The following is a 19,169-nucleotide window of genomic DNA, read 5'->3' on the forward strand; positions in this document are numbered from 1 at the left end:
TTAACCACATCCGCTTTTGTACAGTCACGGGTTCACACCCGCACAGGGTTTGACTCAGAAAGAGAGAGAAAAAAAGAATCAGAACTTTTATCTAGAAGGAGCTGCTTTTCCAGAGGAAACTACAGGTTGATGCTCTGAATGAAAATGATCACAATTGGCAATAAAGAAATAAAGAAGTGATCAAAGTTCACCATAAAGAAAGTGAAAATAGCACAATAACAAAAAAAACATATGGTTGTGAAAAATGGCAGAGCCGGGTATCAAACCAGCGAGCTCCTGCACCAAGTTGTGTTTCAATGGAGGCAAAAATCCTGGAATATCTGGAAAGGTTTAAGGATTCGAAGGAACAAAAGTCATATCTAGTAAAAGATGAAAGAGTTAAACTCTTTATTTCTTTAATAAAATAAATAAAAATGTAACCTAATCGTCTTTGGATGCTGGAGTTTCAGCCCAACTGCATAAAGATGGTATGGGGGTGGGGGGTGGGGTCATGGCTCACCCCTTGGATTCATGTTGTTCTTTACTGGGGGGTGGGGGGACTCTGCTTCCAGGTAGGAGTCAAGTGACCAAAGAAATTTGTTTTGATTCGTTTATCAAATAAAGGAAATAAAAAAACATCTCATCTTAAAATCAACAAAGATTTCTAGAACATGAGTAAAGACTGATTTGTTGGAGGAGGGAAATTCCACTTTGCCCCAAATCTACTCAAGTCGAGGTCAAAGCAAAAGCATGAAGCAAAGATTTACCATACCATAGTAGGTATGGAAAAGGGATGCATGGTATGGTATGGAAGTGCATCTTTGTGTATATATTCTTGGGATGAAGGATTAAATGTTTTCATTTGCCCTCACATCATTAACTAAATTGCTTTAGGTTATTTATGTCTTCCACTGTAACCCCCTCACTAAACGCCTTTTGAATGTTTTGTTTGAACGGGCAACACGTACGGACCAAAAAACACAGTTACATCATGACCACAGTCTAAATGAACAATTAAATACTAATTAGTTCACTTTTTCAAAACTGGAAAATGTTACAGAGATGTAAAAACTGCCCTTTACACTGCCTTCATTATTCTCTGACATCTGAGATAAAAGATGAAGTTCATCGTCTCACACGATAGTGTTTTGGTAGTTAGGGGTTAGGGTGGGAATTTGGATACAGCCAAAGACTTCCAACAGCAACTAGTGCCAAAGTTTTTCCGATTGCCCATTAACCGTATACGAGAACTGGACTTAGTGGCCCCTCCCCCTGGCGTTCCAAACAGGAAGCACCTGCTGGCTCCAAGAAGCCAAAATCCCATAGACTTCTATGCAGAAGTAAACAGCTGTTACTCAGTTGTTCTATTGGTCAGAAGAAGCGTTCTGGCTCTGATACTTTTTTTAACGTCTTCTTGATAATACTCTATTTTTTATCATGATATTGTTTCGTAGTTCAAGTTAATCAAGTGATAAACTGACCAATCAGATGCCTCAATAAAAGCATGTGGTGCCCACTGGCCCCCACCTCAAATGTTTGATTGACAGATTCTGCAGAGCTGCTTTCAGTGGAAAAGGTGTGGACTTCCAGCATGCTCCCAACATTGCCACAGAAATGTTGATTTAGACAGACTCTGACCAATCACAGTGGTCTGGCTCCAACATGGCGATCCGAATTGTGGAAAAATGGCAGCTGAACTGGCTTCATTTGGCAGGAGCCAGATTAAGGCATTTTCTATGGGAGACAACGCACTCGCTCAGTCCAGTCCTCGTATACAGTCAATAGCTGTGGAACAGGGGAAATGTGGTCGACCTTGGAAAGTCTCAGAAGTTAGAACTCTGTCTTCCCCTCTGGTCATCGGTGGAAACTGTCTCCAGAGATCTGAGTGCACTTCATCTCCCAGCAACCCCAGTGCAGTTTCTGGATGCCACACACCTGACTCTCATTTGCAATCCCTTACAGTCTACTTCAGCACTGCACCGAGCCTCACTCAGTGCAAAGTATTGTCTGTGACACTCTGCCCTCTTCAATTCAATTCAATTGATTTTTATTTATGTATCCCAATATTTGCAACAAGTCATCTCAATGGGCTTACATCAGCTGAGCTTTACCGAGCGTTACATCCAGACCTGATCCTCCGTCTCCTGACCTTGTTTCTGACTCTGCCTGCCGCCTGCCCCGACTCTCGCCTGGATCCTGACTACTCCTTTGTCTTCTCTGATGCTTCCATGCTCACCGTTGACCCCTGTCTGACCCTGATTTAGCTTTGTGGACCTTTAGCTGAGCTAATAAACTTGCTCCAATTGGATCCAGACGTCTGCCTGTTGCTGGGACATAAAGTAGGTGGTTTGGTTCCCATTTCACCTGCCTTTGTGTCACTGTGTCCTTAAAGTCCCCCTTTAATCATCTTTTGATCCATTTTTTTACAGTTTTTCCAGTGGTCGTCCAATTATGATGATGCTGTTTTAGGTTAAATCCAATAACTGTCGTCTAGGACATCGTTTCTGCAGAGCGGCAGTAGTTCATTAGAAATTAATCTTCTGCCCACAGAAAACACAATTTGTCTCCAAAGAAAGATGCAGCTCAGTTTGTGAAGTTACTTCTGAGCGCATCAGAAACCGTCTGGAGCGTCCGACAGGCTTCTTCCAAGGCGTTACGCAGCCAGGACTCTGCCACCAACTACTAGTGTGGTCCATCTGTGAGGCAGCTTGACCTGAACTGGGTCATCATCCGATCAATGATCCAAAACAGCGGCAAATCTGAAATAAAGCAACGGCAAAGACAAGAATCAGTTTGTTGAAAGGATTTAGTTAAAGTCCAAATATTAATTTACTTCATTGAAGTAAAGAAAATTGAAGCACATTGAAAAGAGTGAGTGACAACATCTTAGAGGAAACCAGAAGTTCATGTTTCTGCCGCTGAAAGTGGCTTTTGATGATGGTATGTAAATGAATTATGCACACACTGCCGCTGCTCTTTGGGGTTTTCCCCTTTTTTATGGTTAGAATCCAGCAGGCAAATCCCAGGATGAAGGAATTCATCCGGACCTTGAATTATAAAAGGAGATGAAATGCCACCACAGAATTTAATTTAGTTTGGGACAGAAAAACAGATTCGACCCCCCAAAGATGGAGTTTTGAGGAACTTTCTTTGTTCTCTACCGCACACCTGAAAATCCCCCCTTTTCTTAGCCCTTTGGTGGTCATGAGGCCGAGGCTGCAGGAAATGCTGGATGCAGCTGCTATTTGTCAAACAAACCCGTATTCATGATGGTACAGTCAATCTCCCTTTCCTGCTTGCAGCGCTTTTCTCTGTGTGGCTGGTGCCGGCAACATTTACGGTAGTCTCTTTCTCTGCTGTCTTTTTCATTGACAGGGTGTCAGTTTGAAGCGATAAACCTAGCGGGAAGGACTCCTAGAGGATGAATGTGTCCGTTTCCCCAGCCACAGGCATGAGGGCATGAACTGGACCCCATCTGCGGTTCGGGTGTCTCGCCAGTCGCCTGTATAGCAGACCCCCTTCCGTTTTCTGATCACATGCTGCTGACTTTTAATGTCATTTCAGCCTCCAAATCCAACCCTCCACGCACAATGACCCATCCCAAATTCAATGATATCGGTCCTATCCTCACACAGTGATAACCTCACCAGTCCTCCCCAGACTTTGAAGTTTTAGCTAAAAAAACAGACTTTTATCTTTAGGAGGTTTGTTCCATAACATTTAATATAGACTCTAATGGTTAGTGACTTGAAAATTATGCTCTCTGTCATGTACTGAGGATTGAGGAAAATCATTTTTTTATTTGCTAAGGAGAAAGTAACAATGAAGAAACCCCTTTACTGAGCCTGTTCTAATATAATAAAACCATAAATAATAAATCCTTTTTAAATTTAGAACAAGTGTTTGCACTTTCAACATCGACACACTGGTATGCAGCAGGGATGCAGTCATTCACTGTCCTCACCGTTAGGTTCAAAGACGTAACACACGGTTCAGTTGTGGCATGACTTACTATTGTTGAGTTATCTAAATGCAAGCGGTTCAGAAAGGAGGATTTAGTTTTTGTCCCTACAGTTGGTGGCAAAAACGCTCCATAAATGTTAGACTTCAACCTTCAATCCACTCCAGGAAAAATCTGCTGCTTCTCACCGTTTTGTCTCACAAATATGATCAGTTCTGTTTAACAATGTTTAACAAGTGTGAAGTTCAAAGAAACCCTCTTTTTTTATACTCACGTAATCTTAGTTTGCAGAATGAATGTTTTGTATTTCCTTTGTGATAAGGCTGATTTGATCATTTTCACTCTAAAGGTTTCTGTCGTTAGTGATTAGCTACAAAATATTTATTATTTCAACTTGTTATTCAAAGAAATATCATCATCATTTTCATTTAAATGTAGGAAATATTTTGGATGGATTCTACTTCGTATGTATGCTTTAATGTGTTCTGGATGTTTTCAAATTTTTTACTGTTTCGTTATTATAATTTAATTTTTTTTGACAGTTATGACAAAATCCTTCTTTTCCTTATTACCTTATTTTCATGCATGAACCACAGATGTATAACTTTTATTGTCACGTTAAGAATACCTAACTAACGCACGAATCATTAATCCTGAACGTGGTTCATTCATGAGACATCTGTGAAAATTTCACGTAAAGACCACAACTTTTCTCACTTTTTCCCTGTAGCTTCACGTATGACCGACTTTCATCTGTGCACTATGTGCCAAATGTACTAATGGCTGTGTGACACGGCCTTAGGAGCTTTTTCAGACGGCGAGTTTTTATCAGCTTCTGATTCATCACAAGTTGAATAAAGAAATACTCATAAAAGCAGTTTTAATCTTAAATTTCCTTCTTTATAAAAACATGCTGCAAGAACATGTTAAAAACTCCAAAATACCAGGATTATTATATAACTACTCAGACTTCACAATGCAGAATAAAATACCAATAACCCCCAAAGACTTTGCAGTAGTGTTTGATGCTGTACCGTCTGGGCTTTGCATGTTATTCAGGGGTTTCTACAGCGCTCATCCTCTGACTCTAAATCCTCCTGATGCGTTCAAATCCCACTCTGGTCGTTTCTGCTTCACTTCTGCTAAACAGTTGAACTAAAAAATCAGAGCTTTAATCCACGATAATTTGGTTTCTGTTCCATCAGCTTCCTTTTATTGGGCTAATTTCACTTCTAACATTGAATGGAAAAAAGTCTGATCTTTACCACAAAAATACTTCAAAGAAATCTCTTTGAAAGTCCTACACAGATTTTATGCAGCAAAACTTTATTTAACTAAATTTAAGGCTGACATAAACACCAGCTGTACTTTCTGCCAGAAACAACCTGAAACCTGCTCTCGTTTATTCTGGTCTTGTGAATTCACATACAAATTTTGGAAAAATGTTCACAAATTTATCACTGACTCTATTTTTGCTGATATACAACTTTATTATAAAAACCTACTATTTGGTTTTCATAGTTTTGATGTCAAAGACCATGATGCTTTCTTTTGTATAAACATGTTATTATTTATGGCTAAATGTTACGTTCACAAAAGCCAATTTTCCAATTAAAACCCTGATTTCTCTGTGTTCAAACTGGAACTGCAGCAATATGTAAACTCAATTTCAGCTTCAAAAAATTCAAAAGCTCAAAAAACAATTAATTTTTGTAAATCTTTTGGGCTACTGACATTTCACATTTTCTCTTTTTTTTCTAGGTTTATTTCTTTTTTCTTTATTCATTTGAATTTTTATTCCCTTTTGTGATTGTTACTAATAATTAAAATCTTCCTAAGGATGTAGCACGTTTATTCTGTATTCAGAATTGTAATGTACATTATATGTGCATAAATGTTGCATTTTCTTGTTCTGTATGTTGCAATTGTTTAAAAAATAACTCCAAAATAATCCCATAATTGTGATTGGAGTGAGTCTTTAAAAAAATCTAGTTTTCATTTTACACATTAAATAAAGGTCTTTGATTCTGATCAAAGGATAAATCTGGTGTAAAACCTGTTCATCCTAAACCTGAGGAGGCGGATGTTGTCAACATCCACTGTCAATAAAGGTATTTAAAAAAAAGAACAGAACACATCACAGGTCAGGTGGGAACTGCTTCCGGTTTAAGAGGGGTCACGCAAAAAGGCAGAACATCGAAAAGTGTTAAAAGGAGAAAAAATGTTGCTACAGGTGAGTCTTTGGGGCTGCTTCGCTCACGCGCGCGGACATGCGGTTGAAAGCGGGGCGAGCGCGCGGAAGGAGCTCGCGCTCGCCGCTGTCAGCTGCTAGCTAGCTAGCTAGCAAGCTTGTGTAACTGTTCCAAGTCGAGTTAAAATGAGTGTCTAAGAGGCTCCGCGCGTTTAAAAGTAATAAAACACGGTTGGGGTAGAGGCGTCAACATCACAGGCTTGGAAAATAACTATAAACGAGCCAAGGTTGATTTCTCACCGATAGAGAAGCTCAAAGGGACCGAGACGACGACAGATCCCAGAGTTTGAGTCAGCCATCACTGTTCACATCATCAGAAAACTGTAAGGCAGAAATCCAATGTCGTGTGTTTTAAGGGGGTTACATTTCTCACAGTCTGTGTGGATGTAGAAAGTTGAGTCAAACCTTCTTTCCAGCATTTTGACTTTTAAATGTATACATTGTAAAGGTGTCTCACACAGGGCTATAAGGCATCACACGGTGGTAAAAGGAAATGCTGCTAACTTGAGCTTTAAAAACACTGGACTGAGTCAATCTGGCGTAGAGACAGAGGAAGGTCATTCCAGAGTCGTGGAGCGACTGCCTGAAAGGAGACGTCTCCCCGAGTTTTAAAGCGGGTTTTGGGAACATAAGAGATTCTCATCTGTGGACCTGAAGGAACCTGCAGGAGTGTAGGGAGTTAAAAGGTTAGACGTATAGTTTGGGGTTTGTCCGTGCAAAGCTCTAAAAACTACAATCTAGTCTAAGTTTAATAAGAAGCCAATGTCGTGATAAAAGCAGAGCGGTGGCACGAGAGCACTGATTGGTTCCAGTGTAAAGCCTTGCTGCAGAGTTTTGGACCAATTGGAGACGTTGAAGAGACTCTGTTAAAACGGGTAAAAGAGAATTGCAGTGGTCTAAACGGGAAGAGTTAACAGCGTGGATGATCGGCCCGGTGAGAAAGATGATCCGATCAGATTAGAGGGCCTTCGGCGCGGGTGTGCAGTGACCTCCAGAGGAGCTCGGATGTTTCAGGATTTCAGGATTTGGACTCCAACGGCTGTCCGTGACGGGGACCCTGACAGGAACCCGAGGGTTGACGGGAACGCGTACGCTCGGCATACAGGTTCCAGAAGTGACCTTAAGCGTGTCCAGACAAGTTCATTTGTCTTACAAAAAAGGAGTGATTGTTAAAATAGAAATGTAAAGAACTGAATTGAACATAACCGTCTTTAACCTGGATTTAAGGCTTTCTGGAAGTCTGTTCCAGATCTGTGGAGCATAGAAGCTGAATGCAGCTTCTCCATGTCAGGTTTGGACTCTAGGATCTGAAAAAAGATCCAGATGAGCGGCGAGGTCTGGCTGGTTCATACGGGGGTCAGGAGGTCAATCATGTATTTTGGAGCTAAACCAGTCGAAGCTTTACAAAGCAGCAGCAGATCTTGAACGTCTGTCCTCTGGCAGACAGCGGAAAGACCTCAGAACTGGACCCATGTGGTTCTAGTTTATTGGTTCTTCTGAAAACCCAAGCAGCAGAGTTCTGGACCATGAAGACATGGACTCGTCAGATCCGGTTGTTGCAGTTATAGATGTCTCTGCCTTCAGATCGTGGTCGTCTCGTAAACATTTGGAATGATTTCTGTTCATTGAAAACCGTGAAATCTCAACGATGGCCGTGGAGCAGATGACCTGACAGCCGTCTGCCTTCCACGCCGCTCTGTCCTCTCCTTATCTGTCCAACGCTTGGTGTCTTCTTAAAAATATGATACTAAATCCACACAAACGAGTATTTGATGTTGTCGTCCATGACTTGAGCCGTGTAGAGGCAACAGCACCACCTGCTTTCAGTTCTTCAGGCCGTCTGCTGCCACGCAGTCGGCAGACGCAGGCGTCCGTCTCTTTGGTGTCAATCGTTTGTTCTGTATTTTCAGAGGGTGTTGAACTTTGGGTGCCTGACGCTGAAGCACAGCAGATGCATCCAGCACAGTCCCGCGTGGAGGAGTCCTCTCATACCCATCGTTGTCGAGCAGACGGTGAGACGTGTCTCTGTGATGCTGTCCTCTGCTGGACGGACAGTTTTATCATGTATGATGCTTTTGGATCCGCTCGGCGTCTGCTTTCAGTTGCACTCTGGAAAACAGAGCATCAAACCTGAATCCAGAACCTCAGACAGCCTCAGAGCTGCAGGCATGCAGGAAGTGGTTCTGTGGGAAGCAGATTTCAGAGACTGTCTTCTGTTCCTCAGGGAAGGGGGGAGAGAGCTTACGACATCTACTCTCGCCTCCTGAGGGAGAGGATCATCTGTGTCATGGGGCCTGTGAGTATTCAGACATACCACTGCTTTTTCAGACCGGGTTCTGCAAAGCCTGCAGCCGCACCTTCATCTGTTCGTCTGCGCAGATCGATGACACTGTCGCCAGCCTGGTGATCGCCCAGCTGCTGTTCCTGCAGTCTGAGAGCAACAACAAGCCCATCCACATGTACATCAACAGCCCAGGTGACCTGACTCGCACACGCAGACAGACGGACGCACGCCCAGACGAGCAGACACAGACACACGCGCAGACGAGCAGACATACACCCAGACAATCGGATGCAGACGAGCGGATGCACGTGCAGACAGTGGGACGCAGATGAATGGATGCACACACAGACAAACAAATGCATGCACAGAAAAAAGGAACGCAAACAGATGGATGCCTGCGCAGACAGACAGACGGATGGACGCAGTAGTGAAATACACACAAATGTTCAATCCAGACACAAAGGCGCAACATGCAATGCAGATGCGCAATGGAGGCACACAGACATGCACAGCACAACATAGGCACACGCCGACGCACAACGCTGACGCACATAACACACACGCGGAATGCATACATGCCTATATACGTTTTCTGTGGGTTGCGCCAAAAATACCAAGAATGTTTTTAGTTTTAAAAGGAGGAAGGGAAATGTCTTAATGTTATTTTTTTCCATCCTGGCTGCTCTGTTGTTTCAGGATGGGGTGGGAGTGAACTGTTTCCATTCACATCTGGTGTTGGCTCTCCTGCTCCCTCTTGTGTCCAGGTGGAGTAGTGACTGCCGGCTTGGCCATCTATGACACCATGCAGTACATCCTCAACCCCATCTCCACCTGGTGCGTCGGCCAGGCGGCCAGCATGGGCAGCCTGCTCCTGGCGGCCGGCACCAGCGGGATGAGGCATTCCCTCCCTAACGCACGCATCATGGTCCACCAGCCCTCAGGGGGGGCCCGGGTAAGTGGAACCTGGCTTAGAGACCACTGGACAGCAGCTGCTAGACCTGAGTGTGATCTGCATCCAGGGCCAGGCCACAGACATCGCCATCCAGGCCGAGGAGATCCTGAAGCTCAAGAGACAGATCAACACGATCTACGCCAAACACACCAGGCAGCCGCTGGAAACCATAGGTACGGCGGTTCTACCTCTGGAACGCTTTCACCCTTCTTCTAGAGCCAAAGCATGTGCACACATTCACCGCTGCTGGGGTTTGTTTGGGATTGCACATCTGCCCCGGACCCTTCGGTGACGCGGCGCGTTTGAGGCCACATGTGATGCTGGAGCAGCTCTAACTTTTTCCCTCCTCTTCACAGAGGGCGTGATGGAGCGAGACCGCTACATGAGCCCCATGGAGGCCCAGGACTTTGGCATCATCGACCGGGTCCTGGTGCACCCCCCACAGGCCGGCCAGGACGAGCCGGAGCTGGTTCAGAAGGAGCCGGCGCCGGCGGCGAGTCCCTCCCCCCAGCCTGCAGCCCCGGAGCCGGCCGCCTCCGGACAGAGCCCCCCCTCCTCACACAAACCTGAGCCGTGAGGCTTTGGGAGGAGTTTCTAGTTGCTCTGAAGCCAGCCCCCCCTCTGGGAAGGTCGTCCACCCCTGAACTGGCGACCTGGTGCTCTGGTCAGAAAGGACACGTGACCTCCTGAAGCCCCTCAAAAATCTTTCTGAAACTTCTGTGTCGACCCCCCCCCCCCCCCCCCCGGCCCAGAAACCTTCAGATGAGTCGACCTCCAAGGCCGCTCAAAAGACCGCCGGCGTGGCGTCCACGTTAGTTACAGAACCTCCGTTTAGGAACGCCTCAGAAGAACACGGCAGTGAAATAAAACAGTGTGGAGTCTCTCGGTCGTATTTTCTGTTTTAACGTGTGGAGACATTTCCTGGAGGACATTTATAAAGAATTAAGGACTAAACTGCATTTCTGAGTTTTTCTTGATTCAAATGGCTGTCAATCAGGAGCAGACCAGTGTGTAGTTAAGTAATCTCTACAGGGGGCGGGGCTAAAGTCTCACAGCCCCGCCCCTTTCTGATCCTCCACCTGCAGACCAACAGATCCATGACGTCTGTTTTCCTGGTCTGAGCTGGAATCTGGATCAGAACTGGACGGATGGACGGATCTAGGGCTGAAACGATTCCTCGAGTTACTCGATTACAAAAATTCCTCGAGGCAAAAACTCTGCCTCGAAGCCTCGTTAAATTCCCATGACGCGCACTATACGCGCGCCGCAGGGATTTGATTGTGTCACACGGACCGTTTGAATTTAGTTGGGGCGATGGCGGAGAATAGATCTATAAATAAACGGCAGAAATTGTCTAAAGTGTGGGATCATTACACACTTAATAAAGAAGAGAACAAGGTGCAGTGTCTCTACTGCAAAATAGAGCTGGCATACCCGCGTGTGCCGCCGCCAGCGAGCGACCAGCGTGGGCCGCGGAGGGGGCGCCGAGAGGCAGGGGCTGGGACCGCGAGGCTTCTTTAAGCATTGCAAAAATAACAAAAGGATTATTTTTACTCGAAATATAAACAATGATAATGATCAAATATGTTTTTCTGATTCTTTTATTTTTAATGGCCTTCCATTTTGGTGTTGTGGCACCCTTTCAAAGTCTTCTGCCCCCCCCCCCCCCCCCAATACAAAATGTTCTAGCTCCGCCACTTCTTAAGACCAACTTAAAAACACCAAAAGTAACATTTGCATCAGAGCGGATCTTTAAAATCAAATGCTTGTTCATTTTACAACCACATCATTTTTGTTATGCAAGATTTGTTTTGGTTGTTCAAAAACACAAATCGTTTTATCCGATTACTCTATTAATCGATCGATTAAGTCAGTGTTTTTAACGCTAATGTTAGGGTGGGGATGTGAGGGGCTGTAAGCTAGCTGGAGAGACTGTAAACAAAGGGACGATGGGAAATTACTCTGTGCACAGAACTCTGGAACATTTTTGATGAACTCCTGCTGCTCTGCAGAAATTATGTCCTAGAAAACGACAAGTTGTGATTTTGGCTGAAAACTGCACAATTCTCATTGAAAGACTGAAAATGATGATGATGATGATGATGAGGATGATGGGACTCTTCAGCAGCACCAAGACACCAACAGCTCTGCACAGCCCACTCTCTCTTCTAAAGGTGGATCACTGCAGGTTGTTTCTCACTTTGGATGCTTGTCTGCTATCATTTTAAATAAAGTAACTCAGAAGTAATGAGAGGATTACTTATTTCAGAAGGTTCCAAAAGTACGGCGGTCAAGTTTGGCCGGCGCTGAAGGCGGACGTTCAAACACAGACGTCAGAGACAATCTTCACTTTTTATTTTTGCTTGTTTTGGGTTTTACATCTCTGTGCCAAACTGTCCCGTCCGCCTTAAATCTGGCTTCAGGACAGAAGTTAAGGTTCTGTTTGACCCCCCCCGTGCCGATTCCCTCCGGTGGCGGTGGGCGGCGGCCTGCGGTCACATGATCGAGCAGCTGTGAGGAGACGTGGTCCAGCGCAGCCACTTGAGCTTCTCGCTGCTGTAGGGGGGGTAGCGCAGCCCGTTGAGCCTCTCCAGAGCCCAGCCGCGCAGCATGCAGGCGCGCCGGTGGCTGAACTCCTCGAAGCCCCAGCGCCCGTGGTAACTGCCCCACCCGCTCATACCTGGGCAAAAGAGCGGCAGGAGTCAGGCTGACGGACAGCTCTGGGTTGTCACGTGACGACTCAAGAGGAGAACATTTTGGAAGCGTCTGAACCCGTCCGTCACACCCACCTACACCCCCAAAGGGCAGGCTGGGCAGCGTCATGTGGATGATGGCGTCATTGGAGCAGAACCCCCCGCTGCTCGTGTTCTCCATCACCGTCTTCACCACCTTCAGAGACACAAAGCGTGATTGGAGGAGCCGTGTCTGCCAGCGACCGGCGGCGTGCGGGGGGGTGTCTCACCGAGGACTCGTCCGAGAAGACGTAGAGCGCCAGAGGCTTCTCCTTCCGGTTGATGAAGTCGATGCCCTCTTCCAGCGTCTCCACGGTGAGGATGGGCAGAATGGGGCCGAAGATCTCCTGCCCCATCAAAGCGTCGTCCTCCTGCAGGTCCACCACCACCGTGGGAGCTGCGGGACAGGAGGAAGTCACTGCACCCGCCGTCTGCAGCTCAGCGATGGAGGCCGAGCCACTTCCTGTGTGTGGGGGGCGGACGCCGACTGACGTCCTGTGATAACCCCGCGGCTCATCTGTGAGGGGAGGGGCTGAGACCTCCACCCTGAAGCCACAGCGTCAGTCTACATCATAGAACAGCATCCTCAGCTGCTCTCCGAGGTTTTATTCTGAAAGTTTCCACTCGGATTCTGCTGAGTGCAACAGGAACAAACACCTTTCTATCTGATCGGGATGATGCCGTTTCATCAGTAAATGTTTCATGTGCTGCAGAAACGGATGCTTCACTGACCACTGGGAGCTTTTAATTTCATCTTTAAATGGTTTTTCCTGGACATTTCAGGAAAATGTCCCAAAACTGGAAAAAAGAATCTGTTCAGATCTGAGGCGGGACCACAGCAAAACCCACTGAGGGCAGGGCTTAGGAGAGCCAACCTGGTTGCTATGGTGACCATCAGGGAGTTTGGTGGGAACCACTGACTGTATTACAGAACTGGACTGAGCGAGTGTGACATCATCCATAGAAGACAGTTTACTTCCAGCTCCAATAAATAAAGTCAATTCAGGCGCCATTTATTCACAATACGGAGGTCGCCATGTTGGAGCCAGACGTAAGCAGTGATTGGTCCGAGTGGGACTGATTCCATGGTTCTATGGCAACCACTCTGACCAATCAGGAAAGAGCTTGTTGGAAGGCCACACCCCTACCACTTAAAGCGGGCCACACCAAATCTGCCAAACACTCTGCTTCGGCGCTCACGCCTCGCCTCGCCTGCCTCTGGACCCACCTATGTACTTGTCCTCCCGGTTGGCCTCTCCTCCCACAACCACCGTCCCGGCGGTCTTCTTGAGCAGCTCCATGAGGCGAGTCCAGTGTCGGTCTGACACGATGCGCGACACGTCCGGACTCTCCTTAGGCTCCTTCCCGTAGAACTCCTCCAGAACCTCGCGCAGAGCCGGTACCAGAGCGTCTCGGATGGCCTTCGTGCAGAGCAGATAGTCTGGAGCCACGCAGCTTTGGCCAGCGTTAAAGTATTTGGCCCACACCAGGCGGCGGGCAGCAGCGGTGATGTTTATCCGCCCATAGATGAGGCAGGGACACTTGCCACCCAGCTCCAAGGTCACCGGCGTCAGATGGACGGAGGCCGCCTGCACCACGCTTCTGGCCACGGCCTGGGAGCCTGCAGGGCGGAGGACCAGCATGAGGTTAGAGACGGATCAGAGGGTCGGGGGTCCTGCAGCTCAGACGTCCCACAAAGCGGAACCTCCAGATCGAAAGAAGCCACGGTCCGGCCCGGATCCTCTCCAGAACCCCCCTCTCCTGCACAGAACGCGTCAGCCGGGACAATGCATCACCTGTGTAGAAGATGCGGTCGAATCGATTCTCCAGCAGCGCCTTGGTCTCCTCGGCTCCACCGCAGGCCACCGTGTAACAGTCCTGTGGAGCGGAGCGGCAGCCATCAGAGCCCCATAACCCGGATGAAGACCCGTTACAGCAGCAGAACCTCTGAACTACAGGGAGCTGCACGCTCTGCTTCGTCTGCCGCCTCACCTGAGACAGGTACTTGGGGATGAGCTCGGCCACCAGACCCTCAGTGGCGCCGCTGACCTCTGACGGCTTGATAACCACGCAGTTTCCTGAGCAGAAAAAGCAGCAACATTTTCAGAGGTCTTTGTTGGCCGGTGGAGGCTTTTCCCCCCTGTGCTATCCTATGGGGTCCAGATGACCCCCCCCCCCTTCCATTGAGGTGTTCTCCCTACCATGACAAAGGTGGATTAAGGTGGAAAGATTTCATGTAATCCATGGACACCAGTGAAGATCACAAATCATTGAAGAAAAAAGGTTCAGAGCACTGTCTAGTGGGTCTAGATGACCCCACTCTCAACGTTACGTTAACGTTGAGAGTGGGGTCATCTGGACCCCACAAGACAGCACAAAGGTTACGGCCCGGCTCGGATTCTTCCTTTGCCTTTGTGCAGCACGTCACGCCAGTTTCAGCCCTTCAACATTCAAACGTGGTCTGAAGCTGGTCAGACCCGCCGATCAGGAAAAGGCACGTGGAGGTGTGAGGACAGACTCACGCCGCTGATGCGGCGCAGACTGGTGAGACACGCCCTCTTTCTGCCCCGAGGCTCAGCAGACAATAGCAGCAGGCTGCCGTTGTGAGGATGAGGCAACACGACTGCTGAAGTGGCAGAAGTCATTGTTCCTGAGAAGAGCAGCCTGTCTCCACCCAACCACTTCCTGTCAGACGGACCGCAGGCCCGTCCCACCTGAGTCGGGGGGGGGGGCTGAGACCCTCTGGGTCGGTTCTGCCGTCTATTCTGCTCCTGACCCGGTTTGGTCATTAAATGGACTCATTGCAGAGGTTCTGAATGTCTCCACTTCACGTTCATGTTTGCAGCTTTTCTGAGGGAGGGTACGGTGGCCCTGAAGGACAAATCAGTCCAGCAAATCACTCAACACAAAAACGCACTAAAGATCCCGGTTAAAAAAGCAAAACAACTTTACATTTTAGAAATCAAAACATATTTCCTGAATCTAAAATGCAAAAAAGGTACAATTTTGAAAAACAAAAGTCAATTTTCAAAAATGAAAAAGGAAATTTAAAAAGTGAAAGTAGAAAAGGTAGTTAGAGTTATGTGATGACGTTTGTTCACCTCTCTCCTGACAGAAGAGATTTGTCTGGCCACGCCCACTGCAAACGTTCAGCCGTTGCTCAATCAACTCTTCGCCACAGAACCTCCTGCTTCCCCTCTTCTTCAAAACTCAAGCCTCATCGTCAATCAGCGACTTTCATAGGACCTCCTTTTTCCGCTTTCGGATTTTTAACATTTTGTTTTGTAACTTCTGTTTCATCAAAGTTTTGGTTTCTAGAATGTTGTTTGATTTCTTTAGTGTCGTGCTATTTTTTGGAAGTTTTCTTTCCCCCCTTTTTGAATTGTGATCTTTAGGATGTTTTTGTGTCATTTGAACTTCAGGGCCACCGTGGGGGGGGGGCTGTGACACGCATGTTGGGAAAATCTGTGTTTTACGCTGGAATCCACACGTTTCAGAAACGAGGCTCCTGCTTTTGTGACGGCCCATACCATCAGCCCACCTCCACCATACACGACAACCATTGTCCCAGAAGTCTTTTGATGATGTAACGCCTCAAATCCAGCAGCAACCTGAACGCCCAGATTCACGTCTGCTGACTCTTCTAAACTAACTCACCCGCCTGACTGACCAGACGGCGATTTCCCCGATTCTGACGGTCATGGAAGCTTTGGCTGCTGCTGCCGTCTCTGCAGAACGTGGATTCGGATCCGTTTTTAAAGAGGTTCGGTGTGGTTTCCCACCGTTTATCCTCAAGACCATTCCAGCCACAGAAACACAGATACCTGCAGCGATGGCAGAAATCAGGGGCAAGATGAGCAGCTGCAGCGGGTAATTCCACGGCCCGATGATCAGAACCACGCCCAGAGGCTCCCTCCGGATGAAACAGTCGTCCAGCTTGGTGGCCTGAAAAAGCAGCAGAAAGACTCCGTCTGAAAATTCAACTGTCTCTGCTCGGACTGTGGACATAAACACCGTTTCAGACAGACCGAGGAGCTCAGGCACGGCTGTCTGACAGGCGCTTTGCAGTCCTTTGACTGTATCACAGAGCTGGACTGAGTGACCCCGCCCCTTGGCATTCCAAACAGGAAGTGGCTCCAAGAAGCTAAAGTCCCACAGGCTTCAATAGAGAAATAACAGCTGATGGCCGTTCTATTGGTCAGAACTGACCAATCAGATGCCTCAATAAAACCATTTGGTCTCACGATCATTTGTAACGCTTGATTGACAGATTTCGTGGAGCCCGCTTTCAAACGGTAGGGGTGTGGCCAATCCTGATTGGTGAGAGTGGTTGCCATGGAAACGTCGACTCATTCACACCGAGCATGTGCAGCGTGCGACGTGAAGGTTCTTGCACACGGTGGGGAGGGGGGGCTTCTTCTTCTATCGTTTCCTGCTGCGCGTCCACCACCTACATGTGGAAGAGGTTTGGTCTGAAACGTGGAAGCTCTGTTCTATAAATGGTCGTCTTGGTATCATTTAATCTGGACGGGAGCAGTTTGTCCTTCGCTGTCATGTTCACAACGGTTGGTACGTCACGAACGCTCCGGATGCGGAAACCTGAAATTCTGGCCTTCGCGCGTTTACACACATTTTCATTGAAACCCGAGTCCACGCAGCCGGCGTGAAACGCTGGAACGCCCGTCGCTGAGAACATCAGACCGACTCGGACAATCACTGCTCACTCACGTCAGTTCCAACAGTGCAGCGTCTGTCGTTTGGTTGGAGCCGGTAGGAAACCGTGTTCTATGGGGGACGGCCCACGCCTCAGTCCAGCTCTCATTTACAGTCAGTGGTCTGGGGGGTGTTGGGGTCACAGGGAGCATCCAGAACAGAACCTACCAGGCTTTTGGACACATACTCCGGCTGCATCCAGCGCGCCAGGTTGGAGATGGAGTGGTACAGCTCATTCAGCACAATCTCAATCTCAGAGAGGACGGCCTCGAATTTGGGCTGAAGGGCAGAAAGAGAAGAGACTTTCAGCGTGAAGGGAACAGGAAGCAGAACTGCTGTTTGAGTCAAATGTTCCGACTCGGAGGTCTGAGGACCCCCGTCAGCCCGCTGCGTCCTCAGCCTGAGCCGGCATGGATGAGTGTTGCGCGTCCGTGCACGCGCCCGTGCACCTTTGCCAGGTCCCGGTGCAGCGCGTCGGTGATCTGGTCCTCGTTGTCTTTGATCATGCTCATGAGGCCGGTCAGCTGGGTTCTGCGGAACTCCTCCGGCACGGTCACGCCCGAGCGGAACGTCGCGCGTAACCGCGCCACCATCTGGCTCTGGCTCTCCATCTTCTCACCTGGAACGCACAGCAGACACGTGACCAGCTGGCGACACAAACAATCCGGACACGTGCGGGTGCGTTGGGGCCCGCCACCCCCTAACCCACGCACGGCTGGCCCAGACAATCACGCGATTGTTCCGGTTTGCCAACACTCTGTTAACAATCTCGGAACGCGGACACCCCCGGTGTGAATGTCGGGAAAAGTCAGCACGTGGTGGAAAAACGGGAATCGAACCGTGATCCACAGCCCCGCGTGAACAGACGGACCGAACCCGCTGGTTCCGCGCAGGCCACCCACCCGCTGCTGGTGCGCTCATCGCTGATCTCGGACACGGACCGGAGCTGGCACCGTCCTCGCGTCGCCTCCGCCGGCTCTGGACCGCCTGGAAGCGGGGGGAGGAACCGGCTCTGCGGGGCCGGAAAAACCCGTCCGCCGTCACGTTTGGCCCGACCTGCGGGGCGGGATTACCGCAGTTTGGGTCTGAGCGAGGAGGCGGGGACCCGAGCCCTCAGGTGAGACAGACAGGTGAGGCGGCCACACCTGTGGAAACGGCCGGACCACGTGGGGCTGGGGGGAGGTGGAACCAAAACTCTCCCCGCACATCCGGGCCGAACCGGGGAGAGACTATGGACCGCAGTTCTGTCCAGACACACGCAGCTGAACCCACATGCGCTGGAGGTACGGCTGGATGGAGGCTGTGAGGTCAGAGGTCACATGTAGGCCACTCCCAGCCTTCAAAGCAGGTTCCCACTGATCTGATGAACCAGGCCTTCCACCCGTCACTGGATCAGCCCAGAACTTCTGGTTTCTTCATCTATGAACAAAATAAACTCTAGAATTCAATTTAAATTCAGTTCATTTTTATTTCTATAGCCCAAAATCACAACAACAGTCGTCTCATAACCAATAATTGGAAAGTAAATCAACTCAAAAGGATCATGAAGACATAAAATCAATAGGAAAATACTAAACTGATCCAACATCCCTGACCTTTGACCCTCCTTCACTGTAAGGAAAAACTCCTAAAAATCTGGAAAAAAGAAAGAAATCTCAGGGGTGTCCACATGAAGGAGGATCCTCCCCCAGGACGGACAGGCGATTTACCAGAACTCTTAGAGAGAATTAACTTATTTAACTCTACAACTACATGTATAAAGCCCAGCAGACGCTTCATCCAGACGGAGTTTGGGGGCACCAGATGAGCCAGAGGGGGGGGGTCCATGGTCAGGTACAGGAGCACGGACGAGCCAACTGGAATCTGGAATACCTTAAGGGGGGGGGGGGACAGTACATGAATCGCACTGCACCAAACAGAGGCATGGAGAACTAAATGATGAATAATGATCAAGAATAGAGGAGAGAAGACCATTCAGTGTTTAACCCTTGTGCTACCCTATGACCCCCCCCCCCCCCTTCCATTGACGTGTTCTCCCTACCATGACAAAGGTGGATAAAGGTGGAAAGATTTCATGTAATCCATGGACACCAGTGAAGATCACAAATCATTGAAGAAAAAAGGTTCAGAGCACTGTCTAGTGGGTCTAGATGACCCAACTCCCAATGTTAAAGTGAATAGGATAGAACAAGGGTTACAAATGACATTTCAATTCATTTAGTAGTAACTTAAATCTATTGTGTTGGTCGTTTTTCTGTCAAAATTCAACAGAAAGTAGTTACACGAAGCTCCCTGAT

At 48.1% G+C, this 19,169-nt stretch overlaps 2 protein-coding genes and 1 long non-coding RNA gene across 3 annotated transcripts; 1 reads left to right on the forward strand and 2 right to left on the reverse strand.

Moving 5' to 3' along the window:
• Positions 1 to 73: 73 nt before the first annotated feature.
• On the reverse strand, positions 74 to 6,513 carry LOC110015539. Its single transcript, XR_002290766.2, has 2 exons — positions 6,432 to 6,513; positions 74 to 2,738 (listed from the first exon to the last, which is right to left on the reverse strand). It is a non-coding gene; the product is annotated as an uncharacterized LOC110015539 (long non-coding RNA).
• On the forward strand, positions 6,051 to 10,384 carry clpp (caseinolytic mitochondrial matrix peptidase proteolytic subunit). The gene is made up of 7 exons (XM_004071894.4): positions 6,051 to 6,173; positions 8,102 to 8,203; positions 8,416 to 8,487; positions 8,571 to 8,667; positions 9,240 to 9,427; positions 9,495 to 9,600; positions 9,784 to 10,384. The coding sequence occupies exons 1-7, from the start codon at positions 6,162 to 6,164 to the stop codon at positions 10,002 to 10,004; spliced, it is 798 nt and encodes a 265-aa protein (XP_004071942.1). The 5' UTR covers positions 6,051 to 6,161; the 3' UTR covers positions 10,005 to 10,384.
• Positions 10,385 to 11,760: 1,376 nt separating this feature from the next.
• On the reverse strand, positions 11,761 to 18,184 carry aldh3b1 (aldehyde dehydrogenase 3 family member B1). The gene is made up of 10 exons (XM_004071895.3): positions 17,775 to 18,184; positions 17,322 to 17,491; positions 17,041 to 17,151; positions 15,984 to 16,104; positions 14,152 to 14,237; positions 13,956 to 14,037; positions 13,388 to 13,780; positions 12,390 to 12,556; positions 12,217 to 12,316; positions 11,761 to 12,107 (listed from the first exon to the last, which is right to left on the reverse strand). The coding sequence occupies exons 1-10, from the start codon at positions 17,791 to 17,793 to the stop codon at positions 11,923 to 11,925; spliced, it is 1,434 nt and encodes a 477-aa protein (XP_004071943.1). The 5' UTR covers positions 17,794 to 18,184; the 3' UTR covers positions 11,761 to 11,922.
• Positions 18,185 to 19,169: the final 985 nt, after the last annotated feature.

This window comes from Oryzias latipes, chromosome 8, assembly GCF_002234675.1.
Source record: "Oryzias latipes chromosome 8, ASM223467v1".
NCBI classification, from domain to species: domain Eukaryota; kingdom Metazoa; phylum Chordata; class Actinopteri; order Beloniformes; family Adrianichthyidae; genus Oryzias; species Oryzias latipes.

Excerpts from the sequence above, each read along its gene's own strand:
- aldh3b1 (XM_004071895.3), bottom strand. Across the intron at positions 13,781-13,955 it reads CGACCGCATCTTCTACACAG|GCTCCCAGGCCGTGGCCAGA; the intron begins GTGATGCATTGT and ends TCCGCCCTGCAG. Across the intron at positions 12,557-13,387 it reads CCGGGAGGACAAGTACATAG|CTCCCACGGTGGTGGTGGAC; the intron begins GTGGGTCCAGAG and ends CCTGTCCCGCAG.
- clpp (XM_004071894.4), top strand. Across the intron at positions 8,204-8,415 it reads CCATCGTTGTCGAGCAGACG|GGAAGGGGGGAGAGAGCTTA; the intron begins GTGAGACGTGTC and ends TCTGTTCCTCAG. Across the intron at positions 9,428-9,494 it reads AGCCCTCAGGGGGGGCCCGG|GGCCAGGCCACAGACATCGC; the intron begins GTAAGTGGAACC and ends ATCTGCATCCAG.